The 18,371-nt window shown below is 61.6% G+C and overlaps 2 protein-coding genes across 7 annotated transcripts; one reads left to right on the forward strand and one right to left on the reverse strand.

Annotated features, from left to right (window-relative positions):
• Positions 1–520: 520 nt before the first annotated feature.
• On the reverse strand, positions 521–7,732 carry LOC109449447 (uncharacterized). Its single transcript, XM_088801851.1, has 5 exons — positions 7,679–7,732; positions 5,227–5,514; positions 4,477–4,928; positions 1,663–2,035; positions 521–981 (listed from the first exon to the last, which is right to left on the reverse strand). The coding sequence occupies exons 1-4, from the start codon at positions 7,730–7,732 to the stop codon at positions 1,933–1,935; spliced, it is 897 nt and encodes a 298-aa protein (XP_088657977.1). The 3' UTR covers positions 521–981; positions 1,663–1,932.
• GCGR (glucagon receptor) lies at positions 4,709–12,971 on the forward strand. Of its 6 annotated transcripts, XM_074319652.2 has the most exons (15): positions 4,777–4,839; positions 5,393–5,527; positions 8,864–9,052; positions 9,161–9,263; positions 10,048–10,155; positions 10,226–10,347; positions 10,431–10,537; positions 10,623–10,779; positions 10,868–11,027; positions 11,097–11,157; positions 11,422–11,491; positions 11,783–11,871; positions 11,948–12,086; positions 12,162–12,203; positions 12,462–12,971. In XM_074319652.2, exons 3-15 carry the CDS (start codon positions 8,993–8,995, stop codon positions 12,687–12,689), a joined length of 1,446 nt encoding a protein of 481 aa, XP_074175753.1. In that variant the 5' UTR covers positions 4,777–4,839; positions 5,393–5,527; positions 8,864–8,992; the 3' UTR covers positions 12,690–12,971. The 6 variants fall into 6 exon arrangements, with proteins under 6 accessions (XP_074175752.1, XP_019591275.2, XP_074175750.1 ...); XM_074319651.2 differs by lacking the exon at positions 5,393–5,527 and having other exon boundaries at positions 4,709–4,839; positions 11,693–11,871; XM_019735716.3 differs by lacking the exon at positions 5,393–5,527 and having other exon boundaries at positions 4,709–4,839.
• The last annotated feature ends 5,400 nt before the right edge of the window (positions 12,972–18,371 follow it).

Below are 18,371 nucleotides of genomic sequence, written 5' to 3' on the forward strand. Positions count from 1 at the left end.
CACAGCGGTTCACCACCCCTGCGGCACGTGTGTGCTGGGGAGACCAGTCCAGGAATGTTCCTTGTCACAGTCCAAAAAGGAAGGCCAGAGGGTGAGGGAAGAAAACCAAAGTCCTCCAACAGAGATGCGAGCAAAAAACGGGTTTGCGCACACTGGGATATGGCGCCACAGGGACAGATGAGTGGGACGGACCTCCTGGGTCTACATGAATGACCCTCTGACGACCACGAGAAGCAGCAGAGCTAGCTGCCTGCAGAAAATTACACCCTGAGCCCTCGAGCACGTGCCGCCTGCCGTGATGCGCCGTTTCTATGTTCACACCTGTAATGAAAGTGTGGCAACACTGAGAGGCATCCAATTCAGTGGGAGCTTGGGGGCAGGGGCCGGCTGGGAACATAAGCGCTGGAAATGCAGCTTTAAAGTTTTATTTCTTAAAGCAAGTGATACTTTGTATACTTTTGTTGGTCTGAAATGTTTCATATATTTAAAAGAAAGTATATAAAAGAGACACAGTCTTCACTCTGTCTCTTTACCCTGCTTTATTTTTCTTCAGGGCACTAATCAGAACCGGACACTACAGTATGCACTGGTTTGGTGGGTTCGTGCCATCCTCTCTCTCCAGTCTCCCACTTCCGGAACAGAGCCTGGCATACAGTAGGTGCTCAATCAATGTTCACTGAAGGAATGAATAAAAGTCTCGATTTATACTGTTGGCATATCTCCACCCCCTGGCACCCCAACCGGGGATGGCCGTCGTCCCGCCCAAGGGCCCTGCCATCCATCCAGGAGCACCATGACCTTCAGTCTGGCTCCCGGGATCACCAGGTTCACGTCCTGATTGTGGAAATGTTGCTCTTGGAAGGAGCGCGGGTTCAATGACTGCATTTCTTTCTTTACACACTTCCTTGTCGTTTCCAATAGGAATGTCATGCAGGCACACCTCTGAGCCACAGTCATTTTAAATTTTCTTGTCGCCGCATTCTAAAAAGCAAAAAGGAAAGGGCGACATACGTGTTAGTAGTACATTTTATTTAACCCAGGAGGGTGAAAATAGGATCATTTCAACATGTGATGAGCACACAAATGATTCGTGACCTATTTTATATCCTGCTTTTTGTACTAAGCCTTCAAACTCCAGTGTGTCTCTCCCCGGGAGAGTACATCTCAGGACCAGCTGCGTTCCAGGCTGGGGAGCTTAGGACAAGGGGCGGGAGGTGGACCCACTGGTGTCTGGTGCCTGTGCTGCCCTATTCTCCCTTGCACACATGTGACAGCGTGCCCTGGAGGCTGCTGTGCCTGAGGGGGGAATCTAAGGGAAGAAAACGTCTCCCTGAACACATGGCACGCTGCTGGTGACAGGCCAGATGCCCTTGCGATCCGAGCTCATTTCTGGGGGACCTATGTTTCTTCTAGAACTTAAAAATATCTTCTGTTCATTCTAATTACTTAAAAATTTCACGATGATGCAACTCGTGGGGTTTTTAATTCATTTGTCTGTTTGCTGTTCTTTTGTGCGGGGCGCTTGGCAGGCCTGTGGGAGATGGGGCTTCTGGAAAGTGCTTTCCGTTATATCTTCGTGGTGTCTCCTCCTTCTCTGTTACCTGTTTGGAACCTGTCACTTGAGGGTTAGACCTTCCACATGGAGCCCCCACCACCTCTTACCTTCTCTTGGACTTTGCTCTATCTTCTGAGAGACTTCCTCAACCCATGCTTCCAGCCACCTACTACATTTTGAAAATTGCAGCTAGTGTACTTTTAATTTGCAGGGCTCTTTCTTGTTCCCCTAAAGTGCCCATGCTAGCTGTGAGGGTCCCTCGTCTTCTGCTATCCTCTAAGGACATCGCGTGCTTAACATGTTTCTGAGGTTTTCTTCTGTTCTCTATGCCAGTCTGTTTTCCTCTGGTGTCCACTTTTCTGCTGGCTCTTGGTGTCTCAAATGTGTCCTGGGTTCTTCATTTGCCTCCAGGAGCGAGGCTCCAGGATCAGCTCGGTCCCCATCACCTGGGTGTGGCTTGCAGTTTTAGATTCCTGCAGCCTGTGAACGGTGGGGACAGACCCACACAGCTGAATACTCAGTGCCAAGTACAGTGATGTTTGCAGGACTTCTTATTAATACAGTGAAATGCTTATGAGCTGTGGTGAGAAAAGCTGGATAAAAACTGTATCAAAAGTTAACGAATTAAGGCCCAACAAGGTGACCTGGGAGAGATTAGGCTGTATTGCCAGCAGTGGCTCTGTGGGGGGGGGGGGGGCACCATCTCTTTTCCATCTTCCTCCTTTGCTGCAGTCTGCAGTCACACACTGTCTGGGTCCCCCGCCCCCCGGTGTCTGCCGAGCACTGCCCAGTCTGGCCCCCCTTTCCTTGCTACTTATCATCGTCTGCCCCCCCCAGAACATGAGGTGGAGTGTCTGTCCGGTCCTCCCCCGGCGGCCAGGCGGACGCTGGGCCTTGTAGGCAGTGCCAGCTCCACGACACTTGGCCAAAAGCCTGAGCGAACCCAGTGCTCACAGACGGAACTGCATTCTGGGCCTGGGAGAGAAGCAGGCAGAGGGCAGCTCCCCCGTTCTTATCTGCGCTGGAGCACAGAGCCAGCACACCTCCAGGGTGCCACCCCACTGGGATCCTTGGGGACTCAGCAGAGGGCAGGCGCCTTCCCTGTCCTCAGGCCCCCGGACTGCTACGTGGGAAGGCCCAGCCCCCTTCATTCCCAGTTCCCATTCTGTTTATGTCTTATGAATTCAGTCACGTAAATAGATGTGGCCCAACCCAGGGAAGGGGGTCCCACCCCCATCTGTTCCCTCTCCCTCCCCCTTCTGCTCCCTACTGTGTCTACACATTTCAGTTGTTGCCCCCCCGGAACCCTACTTCATGCACCTACATTTATTCTTCTTCTGGGACCCAACTCTGGCCACCCAGTGCTTACCCTGGACTGCTGGGCCTAAAGGACCGTCCTGAGGAGAACAAGATCCAGAGAGGGCAGGACCTCTCTGAAGATCTCCTGGCAGGGACGACCCCTCCCAGCTGCTCAGATCCACCCACCTCCAGGCAGAACTGGCAGCTTCTGCCCTGGTCGTCACCATGACCTGGACGTGGTCCAGGCTGCCCGCTCGTGGGCAAAGGCTGGAGAGCACAGTTTCCGGAGGCACTCATGCAGGTCTGTGCCCACCCACATGGGTGCCCCACCTGGGGAGAGCTGGAGGAGAAGTTCAGGGGCACGAGAGGGGTTGGGGGCTTTGGGCTCCCCTCCCCCAGCACCTGCACCCTGAATTTGCACAAGCAGCCCCTCTGCAGGCAGAGCAACTTCCTGAGCTTTGTCTCTGACCTTTGCCTTAGGGCCACTGGGCCATGCCTGAACCAAAACAGAAAGGCTGTTCTGGGGGCAGGGTTTCAGGTGGACTGGTAAGCGCCGGAGTCTGGCAGGCAACCCCTAGGAGCACCCTTCCCTCTGGGGCTTCAGTGGTGGCGGGGCACAGAGGTGTGCTAATGCACCGCTACCTGCAGGCTGGCAAGACCAGCTTCCGCTATGCTCTGGGGGATGGAGGGTGGAGTCCCCCTAAAATAGAAATAGAGTGGGGAGAAGGCCCCAGAGACAAAGCACAGCATCTAACAGAAGAGCTGATGCACTGGCCAGGGAGGGCACCCCAGGGTGAAGGCAGCCGGGAGGTGGCTGACAGTGCAGAGGAGGCCCAGACGGATTCCAGAGAGATGCAGGAGCATCAGGATTTGGTGACCTCGGGACCAGTGCCAGGGGTCCAGCAGGTGGGTGGGCAGAGGAGGTGTATCCAGGAGATGGGAGCAGCCCAGGGGAGAGGCTCCTGTGGGGGCCTGGGAGTGTGGCAGTGGACACCTGGAGACCAGGGTGGCACCCTGATAGCTGTGTGAGGGACAGAGGAGGGGAGTGCCACCCTGGAAGCCACAGCCACAGAGCTTTCTAGAAGGAGGGCATCAGCGTCAGTGTCCTGGGATGCTGAAAGGTCAGGGAAAATGAGGCCCCAAAGTGTCCATGGAGTTGGTCATCCTGAGGTCACTGGGCGCAGAGCAGGGACTGCTGTGTGTGGGGGGTGATGGCAGGTGAGGAAGTGGACAAGCCCCAGAAGAGGGGCTGGGATGCTGGCTTTAGAGCTGGAAGGAGGAGTGTCTGGGGGCGGAAGTCTGGGACGGAGGGGTGGAAGGAGCAGGGCGCCCCATTTGGCAACGAGATCAGCAGTGAAGGACCGGTGGAGACGGGTGCGGTGGCAGCCCGCTGGGGCGGGAGGCAGGGTCACTGGGGTTGCTGGGTGAGCGGCACTGGAGGGGGCTTCGCGGCAACCAGGGCCCGGAGACCTGATCTGCCCCCCACCTCAGTGCAGCCCGCTCTGCGGCTCTGAAAGGAGTCGTCACCGCGTATCGGGGTGGGAGCAAGTGGCGGGCAGGCCCTTCGAGCAAATAGACGCAACCCCGGGCGGTGGAAGGAGACAGGAGGGGCGCGGACTCACACGCCCTCGCTGTCCACCCGCGGCTCCAGCCGGGCTGGGACAGCCGTCTGCCGGCCGGGATCGGAGGGGTGGGGGTCTGCACAGCGAGGTCTGAGGTTGGGGATCTGAAGTGGAGCCCCGCGGGGAGGAGTGCGGGCGTCGCCGTTGTCGCCGCGGCGCGTCGAAAGAACTGGGACGCGGGCGCGGACCCTCGCCTGCAGCTCCCCCCTCCGCCCCCGCGCCGCTCCCGCCCCCGCCCCCTCCCCCTCCGCCGCCGCTGCCGCCACCGCCACCCAGCGTCGCCGCCGGAAAGTTTGCGCGCGGCTGGCGCGGGGCGCGGGCGCTGAGCCGGCAGGGAGCGCGGAGCCGGACCTGAACGGCGCGGTGAGCACTGGGGCCCGGCCCGAGGGGACGTTCCCGGGGCCCACCCTGGCCGGGCCAGGGGCCCGCAGAATGGGGAGCGCGGAACTGTCCTGCGGGGACCCCAGTCGTGGGCCGGGCTATCTTGAGGTCGCCGTCCTCACCCCCGTCGGACACGTCCATTCCGAACCCCGGGATGCGCCTGTCCACCTCGGACGGTCGGGTGGGCTGGGGGGGTCCTCTCCTCCCCGGGGAGCGCGGCCCGGGGCGGGGGTGTCGGTGGCTGCCAGGCGCTCGGTCCTTTTGCCCCACTCGGCTCCCGACTCCTCCCTCCGGCACCCCTGTCTGCCCCTCCCCCCATGGGCTCGCACGCAGCTCGGTGGAGACACCCCCCAAGGCGCGGGGTCCTACGCAGCCCCGCCTCCCCCCTGGGGCGGGCGCCTGCTCCCCAGAAGCCCCCAGAAATCGCCCAATTCCGCGGGAGGGGCCCAGGGACGTCAGACCCTGCCCAGTCCGTTCTTCCGCGGGGCCCACATTTGTCACTTTGACCCTCCCTGCCCTGCTCCGGTTGCCCCAGCGGCCCCACTCGCGCTTCTCCGCCACGGGTTTCTGCCTCCCGAACCCACTGCCTCCTGACACCTGGGCGCCCACATCCACCGAGGACTGAGGACCAGCCCGAGCTGTTTTCAGTCCTCTGCGCTGAGAAATAAGGGTTGGTGGGGAGTTCTGCCCTGGCCTGCATCCAGGCCCGCCCCACCCCCACGGGTGGGGGGGTGAAGGACGCCGGAATCAGGCTTTGTCAACAGCCTGTGCCCCCTGATCCACCCCGGCCCATGACCTTTCACCACTTGCTCTGGTTGCACAAAAACACCCCCACCTCGTCCACCTCAGAGGCGGGGAATCCCACCCGTTAGGATCCTGCCGCCAGCTGGGGTGACCACAACTGCCTTTCCTGGCTGATGGGCCATCCACCCATCCTAGGGGGCCCTCCCCTAGCTGTAGGTCTGGGAGTCCCTCAGACATCCCCAGTGGAAACTGGTGGGACGCTGGCCAAGCTTGAGCACCCAGGAGTGGTGCCTTCTGCCAGGCATGGGCAGGGCACAAGCCAGCCCAGCAGATGGTGGGGCAGGTGGGGTGAATCCATGGGGGAGGGATGGGGGCCGGGAAAGAGGGGAGAAGGGTGAGCTGGGGACTGGGGGCAGGCCCGCCCTTAGAGAACCCCCTGCCTCTGTCCACTTGAGCCCTCTCCCAGGGCTGTAGTCCTGGGCTGACATTTGTGCAGCCACAGCCCAGGGCCTGAGAGGGAGCTCGGTCACCTGGTCCCTGAAGGGAGAAGTGTTGGTCCCTGGCCAGCCATCCCCCTCCCCACCGGCTCAGGCTGGGAGGATAATGAGGTGGAACACAGAGCCTCAGAGCGGCACCCATGCCTCTGCTGCCTAACCATCCCTGGTTCAGCCCTCTCATTCATCCAACAAATCCTTATTCCCAGGGCTGACAGGCTGCCCGGGTTTCAATGTCCCCATGGCAAGGAGGGGGCCCGGATATAATACTCAGTTACTCCGTCCTGCCCTTCAGGTGGCAGGACTCACTCCTCGGTGATGAGGAGGCAGGCATCCCCACTTTACAAGTGGGGAAACTAAGACTCTGAGACGTTAAACTATTAGCCCTTGGTCCCAGGACCAGAACTGGGTACCGCAGTCGCCCTGTCCTATGGAGCCAGTCTCATACTTGGGTGTCCAGGGCAGGGATTCCATCCAGAACCTCAGTCTTGCACAGCTGGAAGTCACTCTACACGCCCACTCCTATTCAGAGAAGTGTCTAGAAATCTCCTTGCCCACATTCCCCCAAAAGGGACTGAGGACTCACCCACACTGCCCTTCTCCTGTTTCCACCAGACACCTGAAGGGGGACATCTGCAGCCGTTTGTATTTGGGGGTGTGGAGACCCTGACCCCTAGGGACCTGGGGCTAGGGGTGCCTTGAGCTGGGGTACACAGCCTGTGATCCGTGGGCGCTGATTCCTAACACCACCCTCCAGATCAGGGGTGGGCGTGGGGGGTGTGGAAAGCCCCCTCACTCCCCTGCCCTGGCTGCCACAGAGAATGGCCTGGGCGGGGCAGGGAAGGAGGGGCCCCAGGGCTATGCATCCCTCTCTCCCTCTCTCTGGGGTCCCCAGAATACAGACCCCCACCTGGAGCAGCCCGGTGTGGCCCCCTCATCCTTTCCCCACACACCCCCTCACTAAGTTCTCCGAACAGCCCTGCCAGGTTGGCGAGGTAAGCTCCCAGCTGTGTGACAGGCACTTGAGACACAGCAGACTTGCCCTGGCCGCCATGCCCCAGCTGGGTTGTCAACAGCTGTCAGTATTTAGCGGAACTCCTGGCCACCCAGCAGCCCCCCTCCCTCCGTAGGGCCTCAGGACAGGGAACAACTTATCGGCCAGTGTCCTTCCTCCGTGTCCCGTTTCTGTCTTCACTGTCCACCCCGCCCCAGCCAGCCTTTGTCACTCTCCCCCTCCCCTGTCCCCAGAGCCTCTAGCTTACTTAGGCCACCCACCCCTGAGCCTACCCACCACCTCCCCTCCTCCACCAGCAACAGGGTACAACAAGCAGAGGACAGGTCTGCTCCTGGCTGCTCCATACCCACGGAGCCAGTGGCCCAGGTGGGTGGGGGGCAGGGCAGCAGAGGGGCTGTCTGATCAGAATGAGGAGATAAAGCCCCTTGGGTGACCCCAGGGCTGCCTCTCATCTTCCACCTGCCTGCCGCCTTCTCCACTGAGAGCGCCCTCCAGTCTGTGGCCCTAAGCCTGACTCCTCGCCTGGTTCAGGGGCTGGGGACCGACCAGTCACTGCTGCTGGGCTTGCCTTGCCAGGCCCAAGGGCCAGGGTCAGCCCTGGGTCACTCAGCTCAGCCTTCATGGTGGCATGTCAGAGTTCCGTTAGGGGTGAGGGGAGAATCTCAGGGAAGCCCCTGGTTGACCTGGCCCCATGAGGACCGACCCGGCGGGACTGATGGGTGGGGGAGAAATCTGGGGTGTCCTGACACCCTTCACCTTCAGCTGTAGCTTGTACCCCTCCCTACCTCTCCCTGGCTTCTCCCAGGCCCTGCCCTCTATCCATCCATCTGTCCATCACTTGCTCGCTCTGTGCCAGGGTGCCCAGAGAAGGGCCCATCCATAGCCCTAGGGAACCCTGCACCCAGGCCCCAAGGGAAGCCCCTCCCTGATGCCCCTAGGGAATTCAGTCACAGCGAAAGACTGGCTCTGGAAGCAATGAAAGGATTTATGGGGCCGCTGCTGCCCCAGAGCTCCAGCTCAGACAGTCTCCAGCCCAGGACCAGGCACCACTGCCCCCCCTCCCTGCAGACACCACAAGGGCAGGGGTCCCCGTCTGGGCCCAGCAGCAGCAGTGCTAATCTCGAAGGAATGTGGTGCAAACTGCCTGCACACTGTGCCCCCACGGGACCCAGGAAGCCTAGCTTGAGCTTTGGGTGGGGCACAGGGGGGCACCTAGACACCTCAGTCCTGGGAAAGGGGGCAAACGTGTGACAGCGACCACCCTGAGCATATGCCTGGCGCTCCTGGACCCTGGCAAGGCTGGGAGTAGCCTGGGGCCACTGCAATAATCACAGCACTGGGGCCAAGTGATAGATGGCCCAGGCCCTGGCCTGGCTCGGCAAGCTGACTTTCCCAGGGACTAAGAATAGGTGGGGCTCACAAGGGCTGAAGGGAGGAGGTGGGCAGCTGGGGACGCTGCTCCCCCCACCCCCGACAGCTTTGGGACCAGGCAGAATGGTGACTGCCACCAGCTCAGAGGGGAGGGTGCTGTCAGAACTGCCAAACAGACAGCTGCAGACTGTGGGAACCCCGCTCCTCACAGGGGAGGCAGTGCAGCGTCCAGGGTGCCGGGTTGGACCTACTGGCAAAGAGCAACCACTTCTGTTCCAGTTCCCACATCACCAGTAGGACCCAGAGGCTCAGGGGGATAGTTTTAGGGGAGCAGGACACCCACTGGCCACGGCAGAGCCCAGCGGCGTCTCCCCACTCCTAGAGGTCCTTGCCCGGGCCCTGCTGCTCGAACACTTGGCAGCCCCAAGAGGAGCGTGTGTGCCCACGAAGACAACCCCTTTGCCCCAGCCGTGCAGCCCCAGCCAGATGTGGGGGGCGGCAACCCAGAGGCATGCCCCCCAGCTGGCCACACCGCCCTCCCCTCCTGCTGCTGTTGCTGCTGGCTTTCCAGGTACGCCATGGCCAGCCCCGCCTGGCACCCTCCCCTGCTCCCACCTGCCACCTGCCACCTGCCCCTTGCACTGACCGGAGCTCCTGCCTGCCCCTCCGTGTGCCCCAGCCAGAGACCCCCTCCGCTCAGGTGATGGACTTCCTGTTTGAGAAGTGGAAGCTCTACGGTGACCAGTGTTTCCACAACCTGAGCCTGCTGCCCCCTCCCACTGGTGAGCCCCCCTTCTGCCCGAGTCCATTTCCTAAGCTCTCAGCCCTCCACCCCATTTACAGGTGAGGAAACTGAGTCACGGAGAGGCCAGTGACTTACCCAAGGCCACCCAACCAGGAAATAAAAGAAATGGTAGAACTGGGGTGCTTCGTGCCCTCCCGTACTGCTGGTTGCCCCCATGTCAGGCCCAGAGACACCATCTTTGCCCCCACAGAGCTCAAACCCAGTGCGTAGTATGTGTGGGAAGGCTGTTGAGAGGGATGGGTGGACCACACAAAGTCTGAGGCGGGAGGAAGATGGGCCACCATGCGGCGGCCTCAGGCAGGTCACTGGGGGGCAATGAGAGACTGAGGCAGAAGGAGCTGCCTAGGAGGCTGAGCCACTGTCCATGCAGGGGCATCCTGCACAGGGCAGAGGGGAGCAGGCATGTGAGTCACAGAATTGGTGCTCGGCTCAGGAAGGGTGCCAACAGAATTGAGGTTCAGCTCCCAGAGAGGGAGGTGCTGCAAGAAGGGTACTGGGAAGAAGGGGGACCCGGGTAGGTTTGGGGCAAGGTGTAGACCCGATGTGTCTAAGGTGGGGTAGCTGGGCGGAGCTGGAGCTCAGGACCAGGCTGGGCAGGAGGGGGTCGGTCGTCCAGGGCAGGCAGGATGGTCGGAGAGACCTGGGGGGAGCTAATCCTGGGGAGCAGAGGACAATGCTCAGGGGGCTTCTGAGAGGGGGTGAGAAGGGCTGCGCAGCACGGCTGAGGAGCCCCGACCCTGCCCCTGCCCCTGCCTCTGCAGAGCTGGTCTGTAATAGGACCTTCGACAAGTATTCCTGCTGGCCAGACACCGCCCCCAACACCACAGCCAGCATCTCTTGCCCCTGGTACCTGCCCTGGTACCATAAAGGTAACTGCAGCGGGGTGTAGGGGGTGGGGAGCCAACGCAGGGGGGCGCTGACTGCAGCCTGCCCCCCTAGTGCAGCACCGCTTCGTCTACAAGAGGTGCGGGCCCGATGGGCAGTGGGTGCGTGGGCCCCAAGGGCAGTCGTGGAGAAATGCCTCCCAGTGCCAGATGGACGACGACGAGATTGAGGTCCAGGTCAGCCAGCGGCGGGTGCAGTAGGGCTGGTGGGAGCGGGGGAGGCGACCCCCCCCAGCCTGACTGGCTGCTGCACTTTGCAGAAGGAGGTGGCCAAGATGTACAGCAGCTTCCAGGTTATGTACACGGTGGGGTACTGCCTGTCCCTGGGGGCCCTGCTCCTGGCGCTGGCCATCCTGCTGGGCCTCAGGTATGAGCCCCGCCCAGCACAGGATGGGGGCCGAGCGGTCAAGGCTGTGGGTGGGCAGGCGGGCACTGACTCACTGTTCCCACAGCAAGCTGCACTGCACCCGAAACTACATCCATGCGAACCTGTTCGCGTCCTTCGTGCTGAAGGCCTGCTCCGTGCTGGTCATTGACACGCTGCTCAAGACCCGCTACAGCCAGAAGATTGGCGATGACCTGGGTGTAAGCGTCTGGCTGAGTGACGGGGTGAGCACCCAGACTGGCCCCACCCGGGCGGCAGGTGGCTGGCTGTGTGACCCCAGCTCGCTCACTCATTCACGCCGCTTGTGGCCAGGCGGTGGCTGGCTGCCGGGTGGCCGCGGTGTTCATGCAGTATGGCGTCGTGGCCAACTACTGCTGGCTGCTGGTGGAGGGCGTATACCTGCACAGCCTGCTGGGGCTCGCCACCTTCCCTGAGAGGAGTTTCTTCACGCTCTACCTGGGCATTGGCTGGGGTGAGTGAACTGGCACAGTGGGGGGCAGGCTGGTGGGAGCCTGGAGACCACAGCTGCCACCCCCTGCAGGCGCCCCCATGCTGTTTGTCATCCCCTGGGCCGTGGTCAAGTGTCTGTTTGAGAACATTCAGTGAGTATAAGTGACCCGCGGATGGGCCCGGCCCCCTGTCCTGGTGCTGGGCAGGGTCCGTGGGGAGTGGCTGTGCAGCCCTGGGCGGGGCTGCACCAGGGTCTCTGGCCAGAGGCCCTGATGGGCGTAAGCAAACCTGGTGCCCGGGATGGGAGTCATTAGTGACCATCTCCCTTTCTCTCTCAAGCCACTAATTAGACCCCCAGGGAATCGGGGGCGGGGGCCTGGGGGGCTGCCAGGACGTGAGCCGGCCCCACCCTGCAGGTGCTGGACCAGCAATGACAACATGGGCTTCTGGTGGATACTGCGCTTCCCCGTCTTCCTGGCCATCCTGGTGAGGAGATGAGGCACCTGCTGGCCCCACAGGAAGGGGTGCAGGGCTGGTGGGTCAGCCCCCAGCCCCCTTCCTGGTGGGGGTGACAGACAGCACCCTGCCTGGGCAGACAGGGAGGCAGGGCCCTGTAGTCAGCTAGGACAGCGGCCGGCGCCCTGGCCTGGGCCCGGCTGCCCACCCCTGGCTGGGTGTCCACCACAGGGCGTGAGCCAGGCCGCATGTGACGGCAAAGCCCGTGTGCAGGAGACAGTGAGGCCAGGGGCGGCCCTGAGCTGTGCCTTCCACGTACAGATCAACGTCTTCATTTTCATCCGTGTCCTTCACATCCTCATGACCAAACTGCGAGCCCACCAGATGCGCTCTACTGACTACAAATTCCGGTGGGTGCGCGCAGTGGGGCCGGGGTGGGGTGGCGGGGGGACGCCACGGCCTGTGGCTCAGCCTCCGCACCCACAGGCTAGCCAAGTCCACGCTGACCCTCATCCCCCTGCTGGGGGTCCACGAGGTGGTGTTTGCCTTTGTGACTGACGAGCATGCCCAGGGCACCCTGCGCTCCGCCAAGCTCTTCTTTGACCTCTTCCTCAGCTCCTTCCAGGTGCCTGCCCCACCCACCCACCCCCTCCCCTCCCCTCCCCTCCTTGGGGCTGCCCTGACCGCCCCCTCTCTCTAGGGCCTGCTGGTGGCTGTCCTCTACTGTTTCCTCAACAAGGAGGTAGGTGGGAGGTCTGGGATCAGCCCCGGGGTGGGGGTCAGAGCAGAGTGCAGGCCACTGGAGACAGGTCGGCCTCAGCCTCGTCCTCGTCCTCATCCTCGGGGAGCGCAGTGAAGGGGGTTGCCAGCCATCCACAAACCCTAGGGCTTCAGGTGACAGCCCACCTTGCTCCGTGTCCAGAGCGCCATGTGGCCCTTCAAGGCTGGGAGGTTGGGGATCCTGGGGGCTGGGACGGGCCCAACCTGCTAGCTGTCCCAGGTGCAGGCGGAGCTGCGGCGGTCCTGGCACCGGTGGCGCATGGGCAAGGAGCTGCAGGCAGGACGCCATGTCAGCAGCCACATGGCCTCGGCCCAGCCCACTGATGGGCCCCCCAGCGAGAAGCTGCTGCTCTCCAGGGGCAGTGGCAGCAATGGGGCCAGCCAGGACCCCTTGGCAGAGACCCACATATCTGGCGATCTCCCTGGATTGGCTGAGTGCCCCTTCTGAAGCCCTGGAGCCCCTGGTGGGGCTGGACTCAGGAGCCGAGAGAGGACACCGCTGGACAATCCACAACTAATGCCTCCAAAGAACCTGGAGGGATGGGAGTGCGACCATGGCCCTACCGTCCTCACGTCCCCCCATGCTGTGATCTGAGGGGCAGAGCTCCCCACTTCACACCTGCTGTGTGGGGAAGCTGTTCTGTGAATGCATGCCTGTGTCCCCATGTGTCTGTGTCCCCAGTGTGGGAGGAAATGCATGTCCTCCAATAATAAAGAGCTGGCGCAGTGACCACTGGGCCCACCCTGGGGATGGGGCTGGGGGAGAGGGGGGCTGGGCCCAGGGCTCCCCGTGAGAGTGAGAAGGGAGAAGCTGCAATGGGGCCCTGAGCGGGTACACTCCCCCTGGGAGCCGCCATTTTACAGATGAATTAGAGCTGGGACCCCTGAGGGCTCCAAGTGAGTGGTGGTTGGCTGTGCCCCTCCATGTCCCCACTGACGCAGGTTCTAGCCATCCTCCCATCCCGGGTCGGGGGGCCCACCCCCACACCAGGCCAGAGTGGACAGTCCCCCATTAGCTTTGGCCCTCAACCCCAAGAAGGTCACCACTGGCTAGCAGAGGGACATGAAAGGGGGGTGATGGCCGAGGGGGGCCACCAGCATCACTCCAACCCCACATGAACAGCCCTAGCTCTCCGCTGGAGCTGCAGGCGGGTGGAACTCAGGCCCAGCAAGGGCCTGGACAGTCCAGAAGTGGATGTCCTCTGCTGGCCTCTGCTTCATCCTGGCTCTAGCCACTGAGAAGTTCGCAGGCCACACAACAGACTGCAGCAGGGAGAAATGGAGCTCCGGATGGAACTGGTCCAAGTGAAGGAGGCACAGTTCCCCCAAGGCCTCTGCACAGCGCCATGAACACTTGGCAGAGAGGCCTAACCCACTCCCATCCCGGCCGCACCAGACGTGTGAACGGGCAGCTGTGCGCAGTGAGGACGCTGTCCAGCGTGTGGTGGGTGGGCACCGTGCTTGGTGGGCAGTGAGGGCTGATGCTCGCCAAGAAAGCTGAGTGTTGGACCTAGGAAGAGCCAGGCGGTGCACTGGGGGGAGGGGCAGTTGCCTGAGGTCTGAGTGCCATGGGGGCACCAGTGTGTGTGTGTGTGTGTGTGTGTGTGTGTGTGTGAGACGTAGAGGCTGGAGGCGAGTGTAGGCGTGTAGGAGCAGGAGCCCACGTGCGGCTGTGCTCGCCCCTGCAGAGCACCCCTGCGGCAGGCAGTGTGTGGAGGGGGTGCTGTCAAAGCAGGAGGGATCTGCAGGAACAGAGAGCGAGCTCCAGCCAGAGGGGCCAGCCAGGTGTCCCTGCTCTTAGAGCTGTTGGAAGGCCACCACTGGGTCCTGGGGGAGGGGTGCCCACAGCCCGGGCCACGTGGGCTGGAGCTGCTCAGGCAGAGCCCGGCTAATTGGAGCAAATGAGAGGGCAGGAGGCCTCTCAGGAAAGGTAAATAAAATTACTCACCCGTTAGGCACAGGCCCTCCTGAGGGGGCCTTCACCCAAGCCAGCCACGCCCACCCCACCCCCACCACAGGCGGGAGGGAGTGGTTAGGGGAGGGCAGGGAGTGCAGGAGGCTAGTTAGGGAGACCGGACTCTCCTGTGGTCCAGCTGGACAGCCTGTGTCACTGATTAGTGGGTGCTGCAGGACAGAGGGCAGTGCCAGCCAGCAGCTGGAGGCCTGAGGCCCCTGACCTTGAGGCTTCAGGCCACCTCTTGTCCTAGGCTCCCTCAGCCCTGACTGTCCTCCTAGCCCCTGCCCACAGGAGTGCCCCTGCCAGCCCTTGATGCCTGGAAGCCTGTGTGGGCACAAGCTGGCTCTCCTTCACGCCAGCTGAGCTCAGGGTTAGTGATTGCCTTGGGGTGAGGGGGGGTGCCACTCACCTAGGGGCCTCCTGACAGCCCTCCCCATTCGGTCTCCCTCTGCCCTTGTCCTCCTTCACCCCCGTCCCTGTCCCCAAGGGAACTAGAGCAGGCCAGTGAAGTCAGGGGCGAAGGGGGAAGGCTGGCAGGGGCCGAACTTACCCAGCCAATAAGCATTGGTTCTGACCAGGCAGCCCTGAAGGGGGTGGAGGGTGTTGGGGACCCACTTTCTGACTCAGGGCCCAGGAATCAAACAGCATCACTCGCCCTCCAGGAAGATAAACTCCAGCCCCCATAGCTATTTTCTTTCCACCTCCACCCCGCCCTTTACCTCAGGCCCTTCCCACAGAAGAACACATGGGTACTGCCCAGCATGTGTGTGTGCGCACATGTGCTACTAAAATGAGTGTGGAGACCAAGAAAGAGGAAAACATGGGTGCCGATGAGCAGATCCAACCTAGGAGTCATGGCGTGTCCCCCAGATGCCAGCTATGAGCCAGGCAGAGCGGGTCACTGAGGGCAGGGGACCTCCAGTTGGAGGAAGGTTCCAGGAGGGACACCCTCAAGGGATCAAAGGGACTGAACACACTGAGAGGAGACTTACATGTCCTGGTGGACAGTTCAGGACTCAACTGGTATTAGTACATGGAAAACTCAGCAAATGAAAAGGAAGGCAATTAATAACTCTAAGGAAAACAAAAAGTTGGGCAGAAAAGAAAAATAATCACAATTGACCACATGGCTCCGCTCTGAAGACAAACATAGACATCATAATGTAAATACCCAACACTGATGTAACCAACGTTAAGAGAACTATCTCAGGAGGCTGGGGATGGGAAGAGCGCGTATGCAGCGGGGCTGGGAAAATCGAGGACGGCAGTTCCTGTGTGCTGGTTAGAAACCCAAACCAAAGCGTCCACTGCCTGTAGGTGAGGGGCAGCGGGGAGCTGCGGGTGTCTCCTGGGCACTGGCAGCCCTCCACCCAGGTCGCACCTGCTCTTTGGGACAGTGCCCTCCGCTGGTCAGTCCCTTTTCCTGCTTCCTCCTCTCCCTGCCTGCAGGGCCCGGGGCTCAGGCCCCACCCTCCACCTCCTTAGCAACCTGTAAGAATCGATGTTCCGCGGACTCCGGGTCTGTATGTCCAGCCCGTAGCCCTTGCAGTCCACGCTGTAGCCTCGGCTTCCCACTCAGCACCCCAATTGCACACGTCCACGTTGAGGTCCTTACCCTCTCTGCGGCTTCTTGCCCCTCCAATTCACTGAGGGGGACAGGCCTCCTAAGGACAGGCCTCCCTGTTTCTGCCCTGGGCCTGCTGCTGTGCTCAGCATAGCTGGGCAGTCCTCTCACACACAGGTCCCCTCCTACAAAGCCCACCTCCACCTCACCCGGCTCACAGCAGTGCAGGGCACTGAGGGGCCTCTTAACCCTACGGGAGGCCACAGCCAAGTACAGAAGTGGGGAGCTATGCCACCGCCACCGTGTGGGGGTCTACAAGACAAGACAGACGAGTGAGAAGGGACTGGAGGGCGTGAAGGAGTCGTGGCTGCACTGCCTTTCCACCTGGTCTGTCAGCCGGCCCGACGCGGCTTCAGCCGCCAGGGGCGTGTGGCTGGGCGTTCAATGCTGCGGGGGGAGGGGGCGGGTCACTGAGCAAGCTCAGAACACGTGCTCAGCATTTACTGCTTGAGAATTTTGATAAAAATCAAAGCTAAAAAATCAGAACAAGGCCGGTCTCACAGGAGATCACCGTGTCCTCTGTAATGTCAGGTTAACAAGCCCTGCCCACGGAGCTGTCACCCTGAATGGAAGCAGTGATGTGCGCGCACTGGAGTTCAGTGTGGGGGTCCCACCAGGGCGCTCGCCTCACCCCCGCTGCCCTCACTGTATGAGGGGCAGGGCACCATCTCCAGCCACTCATGACCGGGCAGCCCTGTCTCCTGGGACTAGGAGGTGGCAGTGTGGCCTGGGCCAAGGACCCCTGCCCCTCCCTCCACAAGCTGCTGAGCTACCAGGATCAGCCACCCTTCCCCCAGTCACCATCCAACCTGCACGTATGCCTACTCCTGCCGGGACACCGACACCCCTGTTGTGGCCACACCGAGGGGACGTCTGGACCCCGCTGGGGAAGGGGCAGCATGCGTGCAGGGTCCGGCTCAGGGGCCGACGACTGCCTCTGTGGACTAGGCCCGTCTCCCCAGCCCTGCACTCCCCTCCATGCCCTCTGTCCCCCACCCCGAGCCCCCAGCAGAGCTCCTCACCCACCCTCCAGCCTGTGGCGGTAACCACACCCCCATCTCAAAGGTGTTCCTGGCAGCAAGACCCCAGGCCAAGGGCTTCCATTTCACAGAAAAGCCAAGTTGGTAGAGACAGTGGGAGTGAAAAGGCCATGAGGGGGGTCCCGTGGGCCCACCCGGGCAGGGGCAGGGTTGTACTGGCCCAGGGGCACCACCACTGGTGGGTGAGGCCAGGGAGGGTGGCTATGGGCAGGGGAAGCCCAGAATTCAGGGCTCAGTGTGGCTGGAGGGAGCAGAGGCTGGTGCTCCACTGCCACCTTCAGCACCACAGGATGGGGAAGGGCCCAGAGGCAGCTTGGAGCCAAAATCAAGTCCATTTTTAACTAATGCAGCAAGATATTTAATAATCAGGTATTCCCCAGGTGCCGCCCCAGCACCCCATTTGGGGCGAGGCCTTTGGACCACTGCAGCCCACACCTCACTTTACAGAAGGGGAAACTGAGGTAGGGCAGCCATGTGCAATGCCCCAGGGCTCACAGCAAGGCCATGACTGCGGCCACCAGAGGCATGTGCTCACTGTGCCAAGATGGGGCGGTCAGGTGCATCCCTGAGGTGACCAGCAGGGGAAGCGGGCACTAGCACAGGGCAGCCACCCAAGGCGTAGGTACCCATCTCCACCAGAGGAGACTGAAGCTCCAGACTCAGTAAGTTGCTCAAGGTCACAGGTGCAGCCACGCCCCACCACCCCTGCAGGTCTGCTGCCAGCCAACCGCCGTGGGCAGCACAGGGGGTAGGGTCGTTTGTGCCCCTTGCTCCGCCTCGTCCTTGGTCTAGGTCACACTGGCTGGAGGGTGTGATAGGTGCCAGTGAGCCCCTTCAGCCTCTGGCAGCACCCCCTGCACCCTAGCTGACCACTGCCCACCCCTGGTCCATACTTCCTTCCCAGCCTGACAATGGCTGGGAAGAGAGAGCCCAGGAGACCCAGCCAGAGGGCACTGAAACCCTTGGCAAAATGCCCCCCAGATCCCCAAGGAGCAAACAAGGCCACAGGGTTACAGGGACTTGGCGCAGGGCCACGCACCAGCCAGTGCCCACTGGCAGCGAGTCTCAGTGGCTATTTATCACATGAACCGTACTTCCTGTGCCCAGGTCCTGGGAACCAGCCCTCAGAAGATACCTCCTAGAGCCACCTGTGGGCCACTCAAGCCCTGAAATACCCTTCTGGGAAAGGGTGTTCCCAAAATAAATTCTGATTTGGCTTGTCTGGGTCTGCCCGGCCAGGGTTGTCCAGGTTTGAAGGTCAAGTGCACTCAGGTCTCTCTGGGTGGATCCAGGGCTCAGAGGGACGGCCCCCCCCAGGAGCCCACACGAACCACCCCAGCCTCTCTGCTCCAGGAGGCCCCACCTCCACCTCCTACCGCCCCCAGAGGCCAAGCACCCCCTGGAATTTCTGGGCTCAGGGGCCTTGTGCGTGACCTTGGACTCCTCGGGTTCCAGCCCTGTACGAGCTGCCGGGAGGGGTGCAGAGCCGACAGACCACCAAGAGGCTGA

The sequence above is a fragment of the Rhinolophus sinicus genome, chromosome 12 (assembly GCF_057876585.1).
Source record: "Rhinolophus sinicus isolate RSI-liver-muscle chromosome 12, RSI-T2T, whole genome shotgun sequence".
Classification (NCBI taxonomy): Eukaryota; Metazoa; Chordata; class Mammalia; order Chiroptera; family Rhinolophidae; genus Rhinolophus; species Rhinolophus sinicus.